Source organism: Ischnura elegans, chromosome 7 (assembly GCF_921293095.1).
Source record: "Ischnura elegans chromosome 7, ioIscEleg1.1, whole genome shotgun sequence".
Taxonomy (NCBI): domain Eukaryota; kingdom Metazoa; phylum Arthropoda; class Insecta; order Odonata; family Coenagrionidae; genus Ischnura; species Ischnura elegans.
The window spans coordinates 104,728,416-104,752,906 of NC_060252.1; the positions used below are offsets into that span (position 1 = coordinate 104,728,416).

General features: G+C 40.8%; 1 protein-coding gene across 1 annotated transcript in view; it reads right to left on the minus strand.

Moving 5' to 3' along the window:
• Nucleotides 1-9,805: 9,805 nt before the first annotated feature.
• The window catches only part of LOC124162331 (probable cytochrome P450 301a1, mitochondrial), a 28,029-nt gene continuing 13,343 nt past the window's right edge, over nucleotides 9,806-24,491 (minus strand). The window contains exons 6-11 of the mRNA XM_046538836.1: nucleotides 24,067-24,268; nucleotides 18,218-18,386; nucleotides 14,841-15,010; nucleotides 14,239-14,317; nucleotides 11,804-12,055; nucleotides 9,806-10,130 (exon numbers count right to left, since the gene is read on the minus strand). Coding sequence (XP_046394792.1) covers nucleotides 10,017-10,130; nucleotides 11,804-12,055; nucleotides 14,239-14,317; nucleotides 14,841-15,010; nucleotides 18,218-18,386; nucleotides 24,067-24,268 — 986 coding nt within the window. The 3' untranslated portion in view covers nucleotides 9,806-10,016. The remainder of the gene's footprint in view (nucleotides 10,131-11,803; nucleotides 12,056-14,238; nucleotides 14,318-14,840; nucleotides 15,011-18,217; nucleotides 18,387-24,066; nucleotides 24,269-24,491) is intronic.

Genomic DNA, 24,491 nt, shown 5'->3' on the forward strand with positions numbered 1-24,491 from the left:
CATGAATAGGGTGGTTTCCTATTATTTTTTTATTGCCTAAATCGAAAGATTATTACTCCTGGAGTACGTATTTCACGCTTTTAGATTTTTAAATGACGATATCTATTTTTCGCGATTAAATGAAAAGTGAAAATTTTCAAGCGCGCGAAAACGCGACGCTTAAGTATGAATGTCGGGAATCACGACTGTGATGTGAAGCTTCGTTTCATTTGATCAAGTGGCGGATACATAAGGGGGCGCAGCCCCCCCCCCTTGCGTGTCCGTCCGTATTATCGACCATTGCAGAGTCACAATTGTAACTTTTTTAAATCAATATTTTGCCTTCAATATCCATTGGTTCAGAGCTAGAAACAAAAAAAAACAAAAAAAAAACGTTTTGGCCATTTTTTTAGTGTTAGGTCTCGAATTTTAGTTAACAAACTTCAAACCTCTGGTCTTGATACAGCTCTACTAAAGCCAATTAGAGAAAAAGGAAGCAAAGCTACTCGAATGCTTTAGAGCTAAAACTGCATTTTGACGGGGCTTCATACTCAGCAGAAAAAAGTATTGAAATTCTGAAGTACCTAAGTGACATCAATCACAGGTAATAAAATGCACCGATACAGCGGTTAAAAATCTATTTAAGGCGCTCGCATCCGGGAGAGTAGTTCAGAACGGTCAATTTATTCCCATCATACTCGCAACAGAGTATCTGCAATTGCCAGGAACAGCGTGGAAGGGAAATGAATTTGATCGATTATATAATCTCGAATATGAATTTAGATCAGGGGTGTACGCAGTATCAAAACTAGAAGGGGGTAAGCCGCAGTCGGTCAAGTCGTATCACAGAAAAGTTTAAGGAAACCAATATTTCAAGAAAATTATAACAGCGCTTCATTAGTTTTTAAAATTTTTTGCTCGAAAAAAATTTTTTATTATTTTAATTGCATGATTTATACTAATATCACTTTTATTGGATTCAAAGAAAATTTGTGCCAAAATTTGGTTTTAAACTAAATTTTCTTCTGCTACTAGCTGCCCCCGGCTGGCAGCTTTTTTCTTGTAATATTAGTGTCTCTTACATTAGAATTCGTCGAATCTTTCCTGTTCAAAATAAATGGGCCGAAGTCCTTCCCACGCATAGTGCATAGTCCCCTGGATGCAGGGGCGCAGCTAGGAATTAAGGTTGGGGGGGTTTAGGTTCAACTAATACCGGGGTGTGTAGTGGTATGGAATACCCACCAGGATAAGCGATAGGTACGAGATTAATAAATTGAGGAATTTTAAGATAAATGGTTCAAAATGGTGAATTTTACGGAATTCTGAGGGATATTTTATGAATCCTTACACTATTCTATCAGTAATATCAATCCAATTAAGTCAAATGGATTAAACTAAAAAATTTCTCTGAGCTGAGGGGGGTTTCTCTCCCAAAACCCCCCTCGCTGCGCCACTGTTTTCAATTGCTTCGAATTATACAATCAAAGCCATCAAATACGAATGCCGTGAAATACGAAAGATATTTTGTGAAAAGTTAGAAGTGAACTTTTTCAACCGTAAGCAGTTAAATGCTAAATCCTCCACGTCCAACTCGTCTCACGTCCTTATCTTTACAGGAGCATAGATCGTAGTATAGGCTTAACTAACTCAGGAAATTCGAGGAAGATATTTTCTCTGACGAGGTGAATCATATCCTTCGTTTACCATCGAACTATAGTTGACGTAATCATGAGAATAAAATAAAAGAAATTGACTGCAAAACAGAGAGACTAGCAACGTTGTCTCAATTGATAGGATTAATGGCGTCGCTCGCTAGGATCACTAATTGCATGCTTTTTCATAGTTCTAACCTTGCATGTATTTGCTAGGAATTACTAACCATTAGAATTTTTTTAAATGAATAAGCATGTATATTTTGCTAATGTACGTAATATTTCTATGACCGTGCGGTGTGCATGTAGCGGTCCTGTTGCATGCTGCATGTTGGTAATTTGTCACCCCCTGCCAAACACCCTAGAGGTGGCTCGCAGGGTATTATGTAGATGAAGATGAGTCCTCGTCTCATTATACTTTTAATTTTGAGTCGCATTTATCGTATGAGGGCTGGCGTTAAATCCCTCGCTCATTTATAAATTTGACGATGGGCTCCAAGGGAAGAATTACTCTGGATTCAGAACGAAGCCATCGTGAATAATGGCTTCCATTTCACACGAGCGGTTGACATGACGCATCACTCCAGCTCAACTGGCCGTAGTTGCTTTATTGCTTACGAACTAAAAATGCTGTGAACTGTGGTCACGTACTAGCCGTATGAATGGGCCGTGTATTTAGGCTTTCGACATGCCGCAATTCAGAGTTGAGGGTGGAGAAAATTTCGGATCGGTGCGAAGCCACTCAGAACATAGCTCAGTTCCTGGATAACCATGTGATGAGAGTGTTGAATTTTATTTCTGAGTGGTGTGCCTTTTCCGTCTTTGGAAGTAATTATTCCTACTTTCCAATAACACGAAGGACGTGATTAATGGTTCTAAAACACGTAATTTGTTCGTAACACATTGTGAAGAAGTGCATCGGTCTATGTGGAGTAAGAAAAAAGCCTGAACTGGGAAATCACTGGGTTAGCGCATGGCATGGTGTTAAGTGAGTCAATGGTATGTGGTAGGATCTTCTGGTGATCGTGATGCATTGTGTAGAAAGTTGTGCTACCATGAGAGTTACAGAAGAGGAATAAGATTTAAAAAACGATACTCGGACCTTAGGATTTGTCTTATTCTCCTGGAAAGAGTTCATTGGATACAAATACCAGGAGGCAACGAAGTAAGTATAATTATCACCTTTTAAAACTAATCTTTATCTAAAGGGTAGCTTGTGAGAAAACATTTAAATATTTAGGCTTAATTAAACACACTGTGTATTTTGAGTGATTTACTTTCACGGTGCAGCATTATCACATAACCGACAAATGAATCTGAAATAACGTAATTTTCTAGAATGATGCAGCAATGGGTTTTATCCCCCCCTCTCATTGAGGTTTGCACCAGATACGATCTCAATGAGTTATTTTAGTTGTAACTTGTTAGAAGACCCATGGGGAGATTCATGAGGAGCAGAACACAACAAATTCATGAAATTGTAGAATTCAGTGGAGTACATATTAATATAAAAAAATATTGAAAACTATTTTCTAGTTTTGAGATATAAAAACTGCATATCCTCAAAATTAAATTTTTAATGCCAAAATGATGATAAACGTATTTCCAGGCATGCCATTTATTAAATTTACCCATTTTTTCCCAAACTCCGTTGCCTGGGAGAGGGGGGTCGCCACCCCAGGTCGTCTCATCCCCCCTCCCCAAAAGCATATTCCTAGTTATGTCACTGCGCTACGTAACACCATGTGACGTAATAGCTAGGCTAGGCGATCGGCCGCGGGGGTCAAATGGCGCAGTGTTACAAAAATTCAACTACCTCGGTGCCAGGGCCCCGAAAATATTTTCGAAATTTTCTTTCGGCGAGATGAAGACGTGAAAACTCGATCACAATCGCTTTCAGCCAACGATGAGATAATTACATTTTTTAGCTGTACCCAAAACCTATGAGAAATCACCCGACTGACACATAAATGTGACCTTAGGGATTGACACACAACACTTACTTTGTGGGAAGCACTCCATTAACAATTCACAAATACATTAGGTACAGCTAAAATTTATTAGAGTCCACTTTAGTGAAACAATTATCACAATATGACCAACTTATCGCTGCAACAGAGAATTTACCATCCTACTATACGCAGTGCTGTAGTTGGGCCGGTACGGACCGGTACGGCGTACCCCCTAAAATCCAAACTCGTCATAAGCCTACCGGTTAAACTACCTTTTAAATCTGTAAAAATAGCCTAGTACTGTACATTTTCCAATGAATTTTAGAGAGAAAAATCGGAAATAATTATTTAAGAGTTATGTCGTGGCACAACTTGGAACTCATGTAAGAGTTAAGAGTTTAACATTTCAATCGCGGCCGGATGTATAAAGGCCGTTTTACACGGAACACGGAAGTGCGCAGGTTAGAGCTGCATTAATTTCTAAAATGGCGCGGAATTGCGCGAATGCATGAACGAAATTAGAACAGGGGCTATTTTGCCGTCTCGTATCCACCCATTCTCGCATGTGTTCTAGCAATTCGCCGCTTTACACGACGCAATTTTGATTGCGCCTTCGCACGTACGTCGGATTGCGCAATTCCGTGTACCGTGTAAAACGGCCTCAATACATGTTCAGCTGTTGGCAAATTTTGAGGAGTACCGCCTATATTTTTTCCCCCAATACAGCACTGACTATACGTGAGACATTGCGATGACATTTCTCGAAACTAGATAACTAGGAACCGCAACTAGTGATGAACGATTTAGACTTATCTCGTTTCACACGAGATATGTCTAAATCGTTCATACGGTATGTTTTTTTAACGGTTTTTAAAATCAAATTATTGTTTGAAGTAATAAGCAGGGCACTGCACATCGCATAAAGTTTCGCCTAAGAGTGTACTGAATTCTGCAAACCTATGATATCTTTGAGTTTTCCCTCATCGCTCTTCAATGACAAAGGCGAACCCAGGATTAAATTTGGGGGGGGGGGGGGGGAGCCAAGGTTTTTCAAATTGTAGGTAAGATTTGAGTATGGAAAAGGTGAATGAAACCAACATTTTCAGGAAACTTTAACAGCTCATTATTAGTTTTTAAAATTATTTGCTTGAAAAAAATAGTATTTTCCTTAAAGACATTTGCGATTTTTGCTTCTAGTATGTGGGAGGGGGCCAGCTGCCCCCTCCTGCCCCTCGCTGGGTACGCCCATGCTTCAATCAAATTGGGGTTTGAATAATGAGTTTCACGCAGCCATTTTGCATTTCTTATAACTTACAGATTTCTTCGATGCCATTAGTATGTTATATTTTCCTCGTGTGTCTTCAATCTAAGTGGGCTGTGCAATGATCGGAATGAAGATGTACATCGATCCCACTTTTTATTCTTTTATTTGGTATTTATTCTTTAATTTGGTAATTTGTGAAATGCTACGAATATGTCGTGTGTTCCCCCATGGATATTCAATTTAATTTGTGATAGAATGATGAGTAAGTCGCTGCAAATTGCCAATGGTTTATTTCCTTCTCAAAATTTAGTGATTTCTGTGTATTTCATGAATATTTTATGTTTTTTTTCCCATGGATCCTCGATATAATAGAGCTTTGCCGTGATGAGCATGTCGAAGAACGCCTCTGAGATTTTGGTATTCTTATGATAGGGCAGAGCCGGCCTTAGGGCGGGGCGACTGCCCCGGGCCCCGCGCTTTGGGGGGCCCCGCGTTCGTGAAAAAAAATAAAATATACGATAGTTTGAAAACGCAATTTCAACTATTACTGTATTGTTAAGTCCGTGCGAGACAAAACATTATATTATGAAAAAGGAATAATAATGCAGTAATTTAAAGTAAAAAGCGCGCTTTTTATGTTTATTTTACGTTATAATTTTATGAACAAATATAATTACAAATTTAATTTGTATTATACTATTTTGAACTCAAAGGCGTGATGGTATCATAACGGCGTAATTACGAAGTCTGAATTTGGGAGGGGAACACATACTTAGCCAGAGAGTGGTAGGGATTCAAAATGCTCGAGTTTGTAGATGGGGTATAGAGTTTAATATTTTAAGTGAAGGGCCCCGCACTGAAGGTTCGCCCCTAGCCCCGCACCTGCTAGCGCCGTCACTGTGATAGGGTACTTTCCTTCATCGAAGAAATCGATAGGCATTGATTGCGATTCGTTGCCCACCATTAGTGTATTAATAATATACAAATTATTTGGTTTTAGAAATCCAAGTTTAGACGAATGGCAACGGCCAATTTTAACTGCATTTGAAAAAGGCCAGATTGGCGCCCAAGCGATGCCACTCCACGTGACGTCACAGGAACCTAGTTTCTACACGAGAGGATAGGAGTTTTACATCGTCTGAGATTACCAATGCATGCATGAGGCACAGAGCTCAGGGAAACGTATCTTAATAATTGCCTATTAAAACTGGCTAAGGTCGGAGAGTTTTCTTCGTTTGATGAGGTATTAATAATCCTTATTTAAGCCCAGCGCTACCAGCTAGCAGGGTACTCTGCTACCTGCTAGCATCCTGCGTCGTATCAGCGCTCAAAGCCTCGCCCCAAGGTCACCTCACTTGCGGCAGCGGGAACCAGAATGACGTCACACGGAGTTTTCCCATCATTCATACTTAGCCTTGGCGCTTTCGCGCGCTTGAAAATTTTCACTTTTCATTTAATCGCGAAAAATAGATATCGTCATTTAAAAATCTAAAAGCGTGAAATACGTACTTCAGGAGTAATAATCTTTCGATTTAGGCAATAAAAAAATAGGAAACCACCCTATTCCGATATCACTGCAGTGCAATGAATTTGTGGTTTTTTTCCCGATCGGATCTTCGTTGAAATTGGGGTTTTAGGTGGTGAGCAGGACGCCGCCCATTGCTGAGTTTTTTTTCCTGATAATTCAGAGAATTTTCTCTGGCCAAGAATATTCTATAATTTTTCCCATGGATCTTCGATCGAATTGGGCTTTGAATGATTTGCAGGACGCTGACCACCTTTGAGTATTTACGTTATTTTTATTCCTTGATGCATGCAATGACATGCATATGCTATGCTTAAAGGAATGGATCTTCAATCTCATTGGAGCTTACAGTGATTAGAAATACGTATCGCTGAGTCTCTAATATTTTTCATAATTTATTGATTTCTCAAATGTAATGAATATTTTGTGCTTTTCCCCTGGGATCTTAAATCAATTTGTGTTATGAGAGATGATGAGGACGCCACCCATCGCAGCGAAGACAGATTTCCTAGTGGCCAACCCATAAATCATGCTCGAGGTTATGTATATTGTAACAGTATGCAGGAAAATTCAGAAGGGACATTGTGTATGAAATGCTGTCATTCGAATGAGAGAAAGAGGTCATTAGTCTGCAACACTTCTTTTCACACCTTCCACAGGCTTATACTCAGAACCCAGAAAACCGTCACTTTGAGACCACCTGCCACATTGGGAGAGGAATGGCAGTAGATATAGATCGTGTATAAACAGCAGCAGCGCCTCAGTGACATTCCTGGATTGTCTTTAGCCAGGGCTGCGAGGTGCTCATGCCAATGAAGGTGTTTCCAAGGGTGACGGGGAGTTAAATAAATGGTTTGCAACGGTCTTTGACCAAATGGACACTGTTCTCGAAGGGTATCATGCTGCATCAGAAATGGGGTCTGATCCTATTGGATGCAACATCATGGCTGCCTTATATAAGTTGTGGACCCCGCTGTACAATCTCCATTAGGGGTGATATATTCTGGTATAGATACTATGAATATCAGTAACGCGGCATTTGCTCTCAGAAGTATGGTTGGCTGGGACCTCCTTCATTAGACAAAATGGCACACCCAATATGCGCAGTACGACTTGACATTTTACCTTAGAGTAGCCTTCTCACTACATGAACATCTAGAGGCAAAAAAAGTTTCCCAAGACACCTCAGAGGGCATTCATTAACCCTTAAACCAGGGGATGACGGAGGCGACAGCCCAAACCCTGGCGGACAACACTCGTGCAGTACACATGGAGAGAATCTCGGAAACTTCCGGGGGGGGGGGGGTCATGCAGAGGGTCAAGAAAGCAATGTATCCTTGGAATTCCTTGACGTCATTAATAAAAGATTCTCTTCTTTATCCATTTTCAAAAATAGATATTTATTTATTACCTCGGAGAGGACTTACGTCAGTAATTAATATTTATTTTTAGAGGCAGGTACAGTATTTATAAGGTGTATATTTTATTTTACGTCTCTGAATTATATTTCTTTTTATGGTATGCATTAACAAGTTGTCTGGAGTTTTTTATGATCTCTCTCTTCCTCCTTTCAATTCTGTTTGCTCACATTGTTTACCTGAGGTTAGTATCAGATTTCGATGCGTTGTTTTCGCTTTTTGTTGCAAATTGTAATGTACCGGGTGAATTAATCTCTATGCAGTCACTTATCATTGTATGTTATAAATTAATTTTTATTTTTGTTGGTTGTGGATTAATTGTGGTATTTCGTATTTGCTCTTATAGGGAAACCCAGAGCATAAATAAACGTTCATTCGTTCATTCATAAAAAACGAGTTGAATTCCAGTCTACTTTACCGAGTTATGACCCACCTGTCCAGTCTATTATCATCCTCTCCCTGCATCAAAAATGAAAACAAAACTAGCGATGATAATGCACTTTGGGCAAATTTTAATATTTGCAATGTCAATGATGACACCGGTCGTCAATATATTCTATGAGAATTTTAATGGGATAGACTCAATTTTAAACGTGGATAGATGCCTCCGGACAATGTGTTCGTGGTGCGGAAGTCCACAGAGAAATAAGTCTCCACCAACAGAATCACTTCTGACGTGCCCAGTCCAAATTGCTTTGCGTCGGCGAAGGGAGAACTTACACATTTACAGACTTATGCAATTAAAATCTTAACTTGATTCATTCATATCGATTGGCATCGTAGGAAATTGTTTCTGGCGTAATTATTTTGATCTTGGAGAGTATAATATCCTGTTTCATTTTTTTATTTAGGTTTATAATAGAACAAATTGATTGGTTGGTATTTCTCAAGAGTAGGGGTAGCTTATTACAAGGAATAAAGGCACGTTAGCTCCTTTTGCACTTTGCGTGGCATGGGCGTAATATTACGTCCTGCTAATCCTTGTGAGGATTGCCATGGATATAATAATATGTCTTTCTATTTTATTGACTTGGTTTGCGTGAAGCTGTAATATTTCGCCCGTGGTACTTTTCCAGTTCACTGCTTAGTGGTTCTGTTATTTCAAAAATCAACTGCTCGATGGTAAAAGAGTTCTTTCAATGCCTTGAGGACGAAAAGTCCTCTGTAGCTACCGGCATCCTTATCTCAGCCTACTTTGTGAGAAAATTCTTTGGAGGAAAGAACCGTTCGTTGAGGGTGCAGTGACCCTTTTTGTCATCCAGAATTTTGAATGATTTGCTTGGAACAATGCTTTTGTATGATTTACATGGTTTTAATAGTTCAGATTGAGCGTAATAAAAACATATTATGCATTTTATGGCGATACATAAATTGTTGCAACTTTTTTATTTTTCAAAAACAGTAGGTTTTCATTATTAAAATATATATTTAAAAGTTAATAATAAATGTTATTCAACTCATTCATAAAGAAGAGCAAAGACCATTTTAATTGCAATATACATCGATATAAATATATTTTCGATGCTTATGTTTAAAAAAATTGCGGTTTTAGTAAAAATGGCACGATTTTTCAGTAGGGCTTAAAAATTAGCGGATGGCACTCAAATGTGTTAAGAAAAAATTTAATCACTCAAACAGTATTAGTGAAGCATACGAGATGTCGCGGAGTACAATAAAACGAGAGAGAAGTGTCATTGCTGCTCTACGGTTCAAGAGAGAGAAACAGGCGCTCCAGGCGCTCTCAGCATTTACCAGCATTTACTGAGATGCGCGGACAAGTTGCGCCGTTGTGTTTCCCTAGCGGCGAGAGCTTGGACTACTAAGTAAGCTAAGGCGGACATTTGAGCATCAAAAATCCGCAACAGTAGGTACTCCATAATATCGAACTAGCTCAACCAGAATATTCTCTCTGTTGTGACGATGTATCATGTTCTCATCCGATGGAAAATGGGTGATTACGTTCTGCTCGATTTTGTGGAAAGCAAATACTCAAATGTATAAAAGGAAATATCAAATTGAACGATAACACATTTTTTTCATTTTAATTATTTTTCATTGGTCCGATGTTAGAGGCAAAGTAAGAGAAATTCATCAAATGTACATGCTTTAGTTTTTCCGTCAGATATTCGACTCCGATTGTAGACACGTCCTAAAGTGAAATTTATTTGGCAGTCTTTGGCTAATGCTTTTGTTACTCTTCCGCGACGTTCAGAACTGAGATCTTTTTTACTCGTTCCTTTCCGTCAGTCTGAATTTCATGGGGTCCTTGACGGTGTTGATCAACTTGCTAGTCAGCTTCATCTCACCGTATCTGTAGTCCACGTGGAAGTTCCTCACCACCTGAACGGAAAGAGAAAAAACACTGAGCACATATATATGCTTTTGATCCCACCATAAGTTCACTGGAGCAGCATTTATTTTTTCCGATAACTGATAAGTGAAAGACTACAGCATCCATTTAATGATCGTGCGCTGCTGCTGTGATCAAACGGATCAATCGAAAGGAGTGAGTAAAGGCCTGTTTACTCGATAAATTAGCACGTACGAGTTAATGTCTGTTTGCATGAATGATTTTTGTGGACTGGAGCGGAACATGTACGAATGCATGAAGTTGGTGGTTTGAGGCGTCACTTTGTGGAATTTACTCATGATGAATGAAAATGAACTTCGTTTTCCCACATAAATATTTATGTAATCACGACCGCGGTTTCGACGCACTGCGTCATCCTCAGGCGAGGAGTACATTGAAAAATCGTCTTAAATACCTGACCATATAACCGGAAGTAGTGGGGGGGGGGAATCAAGAGGTAGGGGGTGGTTGGGAGGAAGGAGGGGGAGGGGTTAGGTCATTCCTTGGTTGTAAAAGCCAAGGGGATGTGGGAGGATGGGGAGGTAGGTAGGGTCGATGCACCCGACTAACTGCAGTGAAAGGTGGGCAAGGAGTGAGAGGTAGGGGAGAGAGGGAAGAATACAAAGGACATTAACCGAGTACAAAATTTTCCATGTTTGTGAGCATAGGCGGGGGTGGGGGTGGGTGACGGTGGAGGGAAAAGGAGAAGGGGAAAGGGAAACCACTAATGTGTGAGGGTATGGGGTTGATGGAAGAGGGAGAGGTTGAGGTCAGGTATGCATGGTCAGGTATCAGGTCAGGCTTTATGGTCAGGTATTTAAGACGATCTTTCATTGTACTCCTCGCCTGAGGATGACGCAGTGTGTCGAAACCGCGGACGTGATTGAATAAATATATATGTGGAAAAACAGAGTTCATTTTCATTCAGAATGCATGAACCAAATTAGATCAAGTTCTATTTTCTGTGCATGCATTCGCCCAAGTTGGATGGTTAAACGGTGCATTTTGGCGTTTATTCTCGCGTTCATACATTTAGACATTAACCCGTACGTGTTAATGTACCGTGTAAACAGGCCTTAAGTGAGGACGAGGGCCGCAGCTAGGGCATAATGCAAGGGGGCGGGAGGTTCAGGCCCAACTAATACTGTGAGGTATGGAATACCCGCCAGGGTAAGCGGGAGATGCAGGGGGCCCTCCACCTGAAAAATATGATCCAATGAAATGCTATATGATGCAACGAAAGAATGAATATCGATAGGCATTCAAGAAGAGTTGAGATGTTCTTCGGCAGGGTCGCAGCTAGAAATTAAGGCTGGGGGGGTGGTTTAGGTGCAACTAACACCGGGGTGTGTGGGGATATGGAATACCCACCAGGATAACGGTAGGTGCGAGATTAATAAATTGCGGAGTTTTAAAGATACAGTAGAACCTCGGATAACGACGACAATCCTTTCAAGAAAGCTGGTCGTTATCCGAAATGCTCGCTATCCGACACAATTTTCCCTATAAGAAATAAAGGCAATCACTTATTATATCCAAATTTCAGACCCTTACGAGAAATACATCAGTCAATACAACAGTTCAACCGTATTTTACTCTCAGAATACGGAATTCCAAGAGAAATGATGGCCTATGCCTCTTGAGTTATTCCTTTTATACGCACCTTGGCTAGCAGTATTTCCATCTCCATCTCCGCGAATCTCTTGCCCACGCAGCTTCGCGGTCCGAATCCAAATGGGAGGAATGCGAACGGGTGGTGTTTTCCGTGGCTGACGGCGTCGAAGTCTTCGGCGCTGCCCACCCTCCCCGCCCCCTCGGGCCTCACCTTCAACCACCGCTCCGGAAGGAACCGCTTCGCTTGCGGGTAGATGTCTTCATCGAATCTATATGTTATGTTCGGCATTAGGACCGACACCTGTTGGAAAATCAAGACATCATAGCAGCAGCTTAATAATATATATTTACCCTAATATATTGTCAATGTATTGAATCCAAAAAATGTTATATTCCTCATTTATTAGTTACAAGTTTCTGCTCACACAAACAGAACACTATCCCCACAACATAAAGAATTGCGCACAAAATCAATCAATTGTCATCTGGCTGGTTAGGGTGAACTAGTTCACCGGGACAGCGGGAACGCGCCTGCGGCGCATCAAGTAATGTGTTGAGAGCAAATTTAACCTTCTACCGGTGACGTGCGGTCTGAGAGACCTATCTGTGTTTTTAAAATTATGAATATTTTCAAATTGGCTTTGTTTAAAATCACCGTTGGCTTCAAATTTTTGTATGATAAGGATATAACACTGTTAAAATCAAACGTTTTTATTATTCGAATCTGTAAATTTACAAATTAATTCGATTAGCGGTCTGAGAGACCTCACGTCACGCCTGCAGAATGCGTCAAGAAAAGGAATATAGACGAGATAAATTCAATTGTTTCCTATTAGTTACTCATCTTTCTTTCACATATAAGGCGTTATTTTGTATAGTGGCGAGACATTGACTCTTAAAAACGATAACAATAATTCAAATGTGTTTGAAATCAGTTTTTGGATCCTGTTTTAAATTAATTTTTTTTACCGAAAAAATGATTCGTATCGGTGACGCATAAAATATAAAGTTTTGAATAGTTTATAAGATTAAGAAACATAAACTTAAGCAGTAAAAATGCAAGGTATGGTTGGATCGGATACGTCGGACCCATATATTCGCGGATATTGCCCTTCATCGGATACATCGGATCCAAAGTCGCGGAAGACATCGGATCTGGATCCGTAATTTTAAATAATAGCTTCAGTGAGTGCATCGGAAAGAGTTCCGATGCTATCTTCGAATGCGCCGTCGCATGCGATTCTTGTCCTACTCATGAACCGTCTTGTTTAAAAGCTCTCGCAGAGGTTACGTAGGAGAATTTCAGCCGCGGAAAATAATAAAGGCAAAATACGACTGGCACATGGTGTGACTCTTCCCAAGAGATTGAACAATCATCGGGGGAATCTCAGCGTCAGGAATTTGAAAATGCATTTGGATCCGACAATATCCGATCCGAAAGATCCGGCTCCGAAAATCAAGGATCCGATCCGAATCCGGATCCGAAAAAAATCCTGGATCCGTCCATCCCTAAAAAATGCCATCGCAACATTTTGTGTATATTTGATTTATTGCGGTCTCCTAGACCGCACGCCACTGGTAGTGTAACAAATGTTTCACGTCAGTGGTTAAGGTAACTCAGATGGATTCTGGCTATTATTATTACAGCATATTTAACTGCTCAGCTTGGAGGCTGGGCACATTCACCTCGGGTGTTTAGCACCAAAGCAAACAAGCTGATGTACGGTTTTATTTAACTTCCGTCCAAAAATAGGCTTAATGAGGATCAATTATTAATAGGGATGGACGGATCCAGGATATTTTTCGGATCCGGATTCGGATCGGATCCTTGATTTTCGGAGCCGGATCTTTCGGATCGGATATTTTCGGATCCAAATGCATTTTCAATTCCTGACGCTGAGATTCCCCCGATGATTGTTCAATCTCTTGGGAAGAGTCACACTATGTGTCAGTCGTATTTTGCCTTTTTTATTTTTCACGGCTGAAAATGTCCTACGTAACCTCTGCCGGAGCTTTCAAACAAAACGGTTCATGAATCGCATGCGACGGCGCATTCGAAGATGGAATCGGAACTCTTTCCACCCTATGAGGGAAATTTCGGATCCAGATCCGTTGTTTTCCGCGACTTTGGATCCGATGTATCCGATGAGGGACAATATCCGCGGATATTTGGATCCGAGGTATTCGATCCGACCATCCCTAAATATTTAAGTTTTTGAGTTATTGTATGAATATGATGATAACTTATTCCTATTTTTTTCGAAATATTTTCTCGTTATTACACCGCTCGCTGATGTTGTTATCGGTGAAATTTTAACAGAATTTTGATTTGTAATTTTTTTTAAATTCCAATGGGTTTTCTCCGAGTGGATGTGGGTCTCCATGGGTTTTGTTGCATATCCATGGTTACGTAGTGAGGTTCACCCCTTCCGTTGGCTCCTTGGGAGCCCAACCCAATGTTGAAGAGCGTAGATTCCCACTCACCCCTTCCGGGATACGGTAGTTGCAGAGGACGACGTCCTTAGTCGTGTTCCTCAAGTTGAGCGACACGATGGGCATCACCCTGAGGAATTGAGAAGAGCAGAAAAGCGAATGGATTTTCATCAATTAATGAGTCCCACTCACATCGCAAAGTATTATCGATGCGTAAAATCAGAACAACTATTTGGGCAGCACAGTAGAGTAGGCCCCTTGCACACACACACCGATTTTGGACGGCCGGTAAAATATAGGCCGATATTTTACCGGCGCAGCGATGCTTGCACACACGCCGGAGTTTTTTACCGGTCAAACGATGATTTGCTATGTTTTTGAGCCGGCGCCCAGTGATCCACAGTGACAATGGCCGGCAGCTGAGCGGCTGTTTACCGGTGCGAAAAATAGATATCGTCATTCGAAAATCTGAAGAGTGTGAAATGCGCACGCCAGGAGTAATAATCTTTCGATTTAGGCAATAAAACAATAATAGGAAACCACCCTATTATTATCCGATCAAGGTAAAGTTTTCCAATGAATTTTATTACAAAAGTTGCTTGTCCCTTGCTGTGTGGGTGGGTCGGGGTATAAGTGAATGAAGATGTTCTTACCTCATGGACTCCTTTATTACAGCTTTGAGGTACTTCATTTCCTCCAGCTTTTCATCCGTGAATGGCGTGTCTTTCCGCGGAAGTAATTGCTTCAGCTCCTTGAACAGAATTTCTTGCTTCTCTTTGTTCTTCGACAACAAGTACATAGCAATTGCTGTCGAGTACGACGTCTGAAAGTATTAAAAAGAAACACATTAATCTATTCTTACCAGGAATGTCCAACCAGTTAAAAAATTGTGGGCCGTCCTTTAATAACGGGCGAACTCTTGTAGGACCCAATGGAAAGTGCGTGCTTATCATCATGAATATTTCTGAATATGTATTTTGTACGCTGATTATATTAATTTAAAAATGTCCCGATGAAAAATTTTTAAGGTTGTATTTCATGATGCTGGGTTGGTCAACTTGGCAAAACGCAAGAAAGTTCATGACAAAACAGTCAATTTAAAAATGCCTATAATTCGGAAGATAGTAATTTTAGAATGTTTCTAATTGAATTGTTTCTGTCTGAATTGACGAAGAGAGGAAGCTGATTTCTCTTCACTCAGACCCTCTTCGAAAAGTCCTACTGGTCAATTGGTGGGACGGTTTCCTTCGTCGCCCAACCCTGACTGCCTCGACATAATCCTCAGAGAGCCACCTCAAAATGGATTGCCTTCAGTAATTGCCACCAATATGCTGGCAATGCACTTCATGGATATCAGGGGAAAAAAGAAATGGTGGTAAATGAACCCAATATGTGTTGGACCCGATGAGGGAATAGGAAATTTTCACCAACATATCGACGAGGGCAACGGTATAGTTTTAAAGAATCGCCAATTTTCGTCGGATCTTCACCGAAATTAGTATGTATTACTTATATCACATTCTAAACAATCCTAGGGGTGGGCAAAAGCGCTATGAGTACAAATAAAAATTTACTAATACTGTACTTATCTTGGTGTCGGATGGGTAACTTATATACAGCAGCAGTCATCATAGTCGAGAGAAAACGATCAAAAACAAACTGTGCTAAGGTGAACAAATTACACTCTGCTCATTTTATCTTTGCGGGTGAGCTGGTATAACCAAAGCAAGTGAATATGAGGAGAGGAAAAGTTTCTCGACACGTGACTTTGCCATTGCCAATCAGCAAACAGTAGGCGTGGCCTCAGTGAGTCGCTCTCAGACCTCCGCCGAGTGAACATCGTGAATCTGCCCGTGGAGCAGTGTTGCCAAACCTCACGCGTTCTCCTTGTATGTGACTAAGTATGCCTTCCACCAACGGTGCCTCATTCGGCGCGGTATCTGACAATGTCATGGGCTTATATGAAAGGATTATCCCCAATGCCTTCCAAATGAGTAGGTATATTGTCTCGGCGCCGGGACCAAAATATCTGGGGCCACCTATGCCTCATATGTTTTCAGTGACAAAGTAGGGCGGCTACGTACATTTGGCAACGTTATGTTCGCTCCTGCTCTCTCTCGGTACTACCCCTCCCCTATCAGCGAAGCCATCCGAGGGTGTTCGGGCTCCCACGAAAACTCACCTGCAGAAATAAAGTGAACAAACTATAGTTTAAAATAAATGGATCACTATGCACACTACTGAGAATGTAATAATCAGGAAAGTCATCAGAGCTCCAAGGTTCACAGGTAACGAGCACACAAGACGAGATTTAAAACATATTCCATTCTTGCGTCATCTCAAACCCGGTCTACATAAATTTGCTAAATCCTTGCAAAAACGGAAAACGTAATTCTCGCATCTCTCTGCGACTATGACCCCCAACCGAACCATAAACATAAAACTCCAAAATTGCCCTTAACCCCATCTATACGCTATGACTTTAATTTCCTTTATAGACTCCATGTCATGACCACGGACTTAAAATAATCAGGACTGGGGACTTTAAGCTTCATCTGTCGTCGCTATTGTAGCTGACGAGAAATTATTCTCATAGATGGCAGCACTGTAGCTCGCCCGAAACATCTAGGGAGTTTTAAGGTGATTGTACGGGAGTGATCTTTTTTTCAGCAAACTTTCGAGTATAGAAGTTACTTTAGAACGATCAATTTTCTTGAGATACCAAGTGCGATGTAAAAGGAAATTTTTCTCGATGAATTTTTTTTACTCTTTCAAGGGAAAGGATGAATTCCTTGCAGTAGAATTGACTTCGTTGACATTTTCATAACTATCCCTTAAGATTTTCAGCCTCAAACTTTTCGACCACAACACAGTGGAAATTTTCATTGGAAGCCGCTATTCTTGTTGAAATAGGGCACTTTAAGCTAGTATATTAGAAATGGCCTTATCATTTTATCCTGTTCCTTCCCCCTCGATTAGTAAAACAACTATGACGTGCAATTATTTCCAGTCCAGCATTCACTTTCGTGGCATCACATATGCTGTGAAACGGAGTTACCTGTTCACCACTTAGAAGCTGAATTTCACTGATAAACTGTTGAGATATGTATTAACTGTTTATCCATGCAATGTGTACAGTTTACTTTTTTTACATTGTTGATTGACCTAATGAAATCCTAGCAGATGATATTTAATGATACACTAAATGCGAAGTTCGGGGGCCTACACTTAGGTTTTTCCACATTTCTATCGCAGGAAAGAAATAAAGTGTGTTAAATATGCTATTCAGGGCTTGATTCGATATTTAAAGGATTTAAATTTGTTGTTCAGAACCTCTTTTATAACATACGTTGATAAAATACTACCACCTCTAGTCTGGGACTGATTCATAGCATGATATAATCTCCTTGAATCGGAATTACGTGCTTATAACTCAGGAAGTTGAATTCCACTGATAAGCTTTAGCGATAAGTATCAGCTATAATCCCATTCTGCAGAGTTTGTGCTTGATTGACACCGCTGATTGATCTGTTTGAAGCCTAGCGGACGGAATGCAATGAGGTAGAGAATGTCATGTTCGGGGGCTTATTTCATGGTTCTCCACGCATTTATTTCATAGAACAAAGATTTTTAATTGTGAAAATAAGTTTCAGTGCTTAAGTCAGCATTTAAAAGATATAAATTCATGTTGAGAGCCTTTTCCGCCAAGTCCTAACAAGGTAAATTAATAGGAGCACATGTGCTAGCTTTGGTACTGCCATCTACGTTTGAAACCATCACCGGGCGACAATAAGGACGACATTGATTGGCATTACCAGAGTTCGGGAGTTGCACTGGGCTGGTCATGACTATACTGATTTGACTTCACAGCAACCAGCATTTAAAGAAACCCTTATTAGACGCTTGTGAAAGTAGCTCACCCGCAGAAATTAATTGAATAGACTATAATTCGAACATAGTGGCTGGTTGATGGTAAAGAGAGGCATTTTCGCCTCCATCGTGAGTGAATGGGGGGATGAGCTTCCCTCACCGTGTCTATCCCTCCGAAGAGCATGTCCTGCGCCATGATGCTGGCCGCCTTCACGTCCATCCTCGCCAGCAGCCTCTCCAACACGCTCGGCTCGTAGTCCTCGTCCTGGCCGTCCCGCCTTCGACGCTCGACGCGGTCGATGGCCGCCTCCACGTACTTCACGGTAACTCTGGCCTCCGAAAGAAAATACGTCGAATGAGACTCACTCGCAAGCGGTGCGATACATGACGGAGAGGGACCCAGTAACCTCCATTCATTCATTCTTCAGTCATTTGGGGCGCGTTTTAATCAATGGGGTGGTTTCCTTCATCAAAGAAAACGAAAGGCATTTATAGCGATTCGTTAACCACCAATAGTGTATTCATAATATACAAATTATTTGGTTTTAGAATTCCAAGTTTAGACGAATGGCAATGGTCAATTTTAACCGCTTTTGAAAAAGGCCAGATTGGCGCCCATACGATGCCACTCCACGTGACGTCACAGGGACCTAGTTTCTATACGAGTAGATAGGAGTTGTACATTATCTGAGATTACTAATACATGCATGAGGCACAGAGCTCACGGAAACATCTCTTAATAATCACCTATTAAAATTGCCTAAGGTCGGAAAGTTTCCTTCGTGTGACAGGGTAATAATAATCCTTATTGAAGCCAAGCGCTACCTGCTAGCAGGGTACTCTGCTACTTGCTAGCAGCCTGCGTCGCAGCGGCGCACACATCCTCGCCCCGAGGTCACCTCACACGGCGCAGCGGGAACCAGAACGACGTCACACGGGGTTTTCCCAGCATTCACACGTAGCCGTCGCGTTTTCGCGCGCTCGAAAATTTTCACTTTTCAATTAATCGGTAAAAATAGATATCGTCATTTAAAATTCTAAAAGCGCGAAATGCGTACTCCGGGAGAAATAATCTTTCAATTTAGGCAATAAAACGTAATAGGAAAAAAAATCCTATTTCCAAAAATGCCCCCAGCGCAGTAATAAGAGCAGGGCTATTCATTTATTCTCAATATTGGTGATGTAATACAGTAGATTCCGTTTAATGGGTCCACCGGTTTCTTAGGGCAGCCGCTTAATTGGGGCAGATGTTGAAGAACAGAACCCAATAGAGGAAAGTCCCAGAGTATTGTCTGCTATTATTGGGACAGCATGCCGCTTTATTGGGCCATGAGTCGGCGACATAGACTATATACTCGCGACGAAATTTAAACTTGTTTTCAGAATACTATTTTTTTTTATTTTATCCTTTGATTTACTCTTTTTTCACAAATGTTCCTATTTTTGCCCTATTTTGAAAGCTCTTGTTGTTATACTATCCGCAAGAGGATAGGACTTTTCTTTAAAGGGACTTAGTAAAAGACATTCATTCAGCGTCGCCCGAGGCTGTGAAAAATATTTTTAACTAGATTATTATAGCTCTTAAAAATGATAATAAATTAACTTAATTCGATGATTTATAAATCAAATTGATAATTAAATAAATTTATGCTGCATTATAAACATTCTTTAGTCTTCTTTCTACCATTTCAACGTTTGTTTATGTCCATATACAGGATAGTTCGCATAATTGGGGCAGCCGCTTCATATAGGCCAAGTGCACAAGTCCCGAAATGTCCCAATTAACCGGAATCTACTGTAATTACAATCGTGAGGAATACTTGTGACCATAATGAATTTCAAGCATCAAACCATCATGAAGATAAATATTGGCTATTTCTAATTCCTAATTATATCTTATTTTTCCGTGCAATCACTACGTCCGTTCGCGGCGCGAGTTCCGACCATTGTAAAGAGTTTAAATGTGCGGTGTGTGACGTCACTCCCGAATGGAGAAATCTCTCCTCCATTGGAATTCCTACCGGCGGGAAGCGTAACTACTCATAGTTCTTCCAAACCAAATCGAAACCTATAATTTTGGCGAAAGTCGCCATTGGGCAACATCTCGTTGTTTTTTTTTACGGATCGAAGTTGAGAGAAGCTGATTTCTCTCCATTCAGAACCTCTTTGAAAAGCCCTATTGGGTGGGACGGTCTCCTTCGTCATCCAAACCTGATTGCCTCGACATAATCTTCAGAGAGATTTAGTTCAGCAATTGTCACCAATATGCACCAATGTTGCTGGCAATGCACTTCGCGTGCACTTCATGGGTTTCAGGGCTACGCTACGCTGAGTATGGTAACCTTTGCGGTTATAGCCGCGATGTTCAGCCGTTGCTGGTAATCGACGTTTGGCTTTTTATTTCATGTGTGGCGTTATCGTTCTAATTGTATACGTTTTTTATTTTACTGTATTGGACGTGTAATTGCGGTTTTTGATCTTGGATATTTAAAGCGTGGATTGTCTGTGTAACTTCAAAGCGGTGACAGTAGAGTGTTTTGGGTTTTGTGGAGTGAGTGTTGGAATGATTTTGCAATATCATTAAGGCATTGTGTCAGTGTTTTGATTTTTAGGTTTTCGTGAATGTACGTGTTGCGGACGAACCCGGGGGCGCCCGTGATTGTCCTTAGTGTCTTGTTCTGTATAACGATGAGTTCTTGTAAGTGTGTGTTTGTTATGGATCCCCAGGATGGGTAACCATATGTGAGGAATGGCCGGATCATGGATGTGTAAAGCAGTGGCGGCTCGTGAGTCAAATGCCTGGGGGGGCGCACTCCACCGGGGGGTCATAATTTTTTTCTATTTCGTGTATTTTATTAAGTTTTTACGGCAATCTAGGAATAAAATTTAGTAATGCCATATGTTCCGTTTTTTTCAACAAAAATACCTAGTTTTCCTAATAAAGCTTGATTAATAAATACTAAATGCGGTAGACTCTCGTTCATGCGGATCCGCTTAGTCCGGACTCTCGATTATACTGATCAATGATCTTGAAGAATAAAAATATAATTGCTGCGATATTTTGCAAGTACAAACGAAAATACGTAACTTGAGGTTTTAGCGCCTACATTCTTCGTGCGGATATGCCCGCAATACACTTATGTTGTTCGTTTTGCAATCATAATGCGTTATTTGTCAAATCTATTCGACATTTGCAAAGATTTAGGTAGCAATGACACTTGTAACACCTGAGGAGGGAGGGGAGTGTCACTGACTTCCACTAGGCAACAAACACTACTAGAATGCGCGCGCTTTGCTATTGTAGATGTAAACTTTGATTGCGGTGTTCGCGTTGCTTCTTGAATACAGTATGATTTAAAATCAATAATTAAATATTTCTCACACATTTGAACTGAAACTAACAAAATCTGAAATACTCACATGCCTTTAGTTATATTGCACAAGTCCATCCTTCTTTCCTTTTGTCCAGCAAAGTGATCAATTACACGTTCGTTGAAATCAGCGCCGGACAACAATTTCTTTCCGATTGAACACATAGCAAGGGCACTAGTCTATAAATAAATAAGGGACGACACAAAATGAGCCGACGAAAAATACGACCAAAAAGAACAAGGTGCCAGGACACAGATTTGGGGACAATTTTTCCCTATATTTCCCTAAAACAAAAACGAGCACTGTTGATTAATTCAAAATTGTCTTCTTGAATGTACACTTAGCACTAAGAAACTTCTTAATCGGCAATTAAGCACAGTTAACTCCTCAAAAATGATGTCTGAACTCATTTCACTCCGTTCTTAAGGAGAGTCTTGCGTTACTATAAGGAAGACTCAAGGGAGATAGATGTCGTGGTCCACTAATGATGATTCAGCTGAGGGACGAATTTAAGGTCAGCAAAGGCACTCAAGCAAACAAAAGACGTCACGCACCATCTCCTTGAGTCTAAGATTCATATGTGGCAAACACACGAAACGCCAACGGGTCGCACTTGGAATAACCATGTCTTCGAAATCATTGCCATGATATAATAGAAAATAAATTCTAGATCGTAAAAGAAGACGGCTCTGAACCACAGATAGGAGCTGTAAGGATCTCCGCACTGATATGAACTCTTCGAAGCCACTTAAATCAGACCCAAGTGGACATTTTCCGTCAGACAGCTACCGCTCTGCCGCTGAGGAATTAGGTGAACATGAACTAATACAACAAGGACGGCTAGAAAAATGATGAACCTACACACAAAAGGTGCATTGTACGCGAAACTTCTTGACATTCATTGAATGACTCTATTTAAAGTCACGTTTTACGGGTTAAATCATGTTTAATCCTTCACCCTATCACGCACGCACCTATTTCTTAAATTATAAATCAGTGGGGAATGTTAACTGATTTTTCCTAATACTGCAGGTCTTTTGATAAATTTATCTGAAAAATAGGTACCGCATTTCTAATCATCGGGAAGATATGAATACATTGTTCAGGCCTAAACATTATAACATTAGTTTCCCCAAGGTTCTTGAAATTCGTAATCATAATAGAACTGTGGCAAATACTCGAGAATAGTTTTCCTACGTCAATACGGCCTTTAACTGGTTGGATTTTATGTGTTCCGGAATTCAAACACCCAAAAACGCAAGCATAATGAGATAATTTATTTTCTGTAGCAATACCTACCAGTAATTAAAAATTAAAATCGTATAACTACACCCAGTACAGTGACCATTCTGATTCCGTACGTCCCTTTTCTGTGGCAGCACCAAGTAGACGCCAGTTTATACGCCCGCCGGCCTGCGCAGCGATGTCAACTCACACGTCGCTCTGCGCATTCTCGGACGACGTCCCAAGACCTCCATAAGACACAACGTTAGACGCGTCATAGCACCAGCGGCCCCCACCACTACCACTCTCCATATAACTGCATGGGGATGGATTGGGACGTTCTGGCCAGCGCCCCACGGCTACAAATACGAACTTCTCGCGCCATTTCTTTTCGTGTTTTTCCAATACTTTCGATGTATGGGACTGAAAAAACACTTTGATTAATTAGATGTTTAATTATAAATTAATGGATATTTATTTTTTTACTTTTTCAAATATTTGGGAGGGGCGGCGTCCGAGAGTCCTTATGGGCAAGCCGCCACTGGTGTAAAGTATCTTTTTTGTGTGTAGTCCTAGGTGAGAACTTTTGAGGAGTGGGAAAATGGCCGCAGATGCACTTTTTGCCTTTCGAACCTCCGCCGCCTTGGTGTTGTCACTCCAGGTGAGCTTCTCGTCCAAGATGACGCCCAGGAATTTGGCTGTTTTGCTGCGTGGTATTCGAGAATTGCCGTAATTTATGGTGGTTGAAAGTGAACGTTTTTTCTTTCTGGGAAATTGGATATCAGGGTAAAAAGGAAAGGTGGTACATGAACCCAATATGTGTTGGACCCGATGAGGGAATAGGAAATATCCACCATCACATCGACAAGAAAATGTGTTCGTCATAGGATAAAAATAAAGGCCTGAAACATGAGCTCGCAACCGCATATCTTTTAAGGCCTATTTACACGGTACATTAACACGTACGGGTTAATGTCTAAATGTATGAATGCGAGAATGAACGCCAAAAGGCACCGTGTAACCACCCAACTTGTGGTAATGGATGCTCAGAAAATAGAACCAGTTCTAATTTGGTTCATGCATTCGTACATGTTCCGTTCCGGTCCACAAAAATCATTCATGCCAACAGAAATTAACTCCTACGCGTTAATGTATCGTGTAGGCCTTTAGAGCTATTACCAATGAATGCTATTAATGAGGTCAAGTCACCAAGGTTGAAGGATCGTGGTTATGCTCGCCTCAAAATGCTTGAGAATGCGTCAGTTTAAAATTAAAGCATCGACTTTTCCACATTCTGTATACTGTTATTCGGCTTTCTGACACTAATTATTTGATAAATTATATCAGCAATATCCGCGCACAGTATTTGTAATTAGTTACGTATGGATCGTTAATTAGATTCTTCTGACTCACTCGAGGAAGACGTCAAGAGCATTGAAGACTTGTTTGGCTGCGGGCGTCGTGAAGATCCTCCAGTAGGGTGGCCCAATCTCAAGGTCAAATAATTTATCGAGGGCGATGTTGACGGCGTCTATGATGCGCTGTTGCTCTGACTCGGGCGCGAGATTGGTCGCCAGGCAACCCAGGCGGGTGTCGAGGGCAACGAAGGCGATGGCTATTGTAAGCAGAGAGAGACAGCGAAAGCATTGCATTAACAACCTAACACCCAAATAAGTTCATAAAATCAGCTATTTTCATTCGTCTCATCAAATCTGGAAAGCAATGAGGTAGTTTCCTTCATCAAAGAAAACGAAAGGCATTGTTTACGATTCGTTACACACCAGTAGAGTATTCATAATATAAAAATTATTTGGTTTTAAAAATCAAAGTTTAGACGA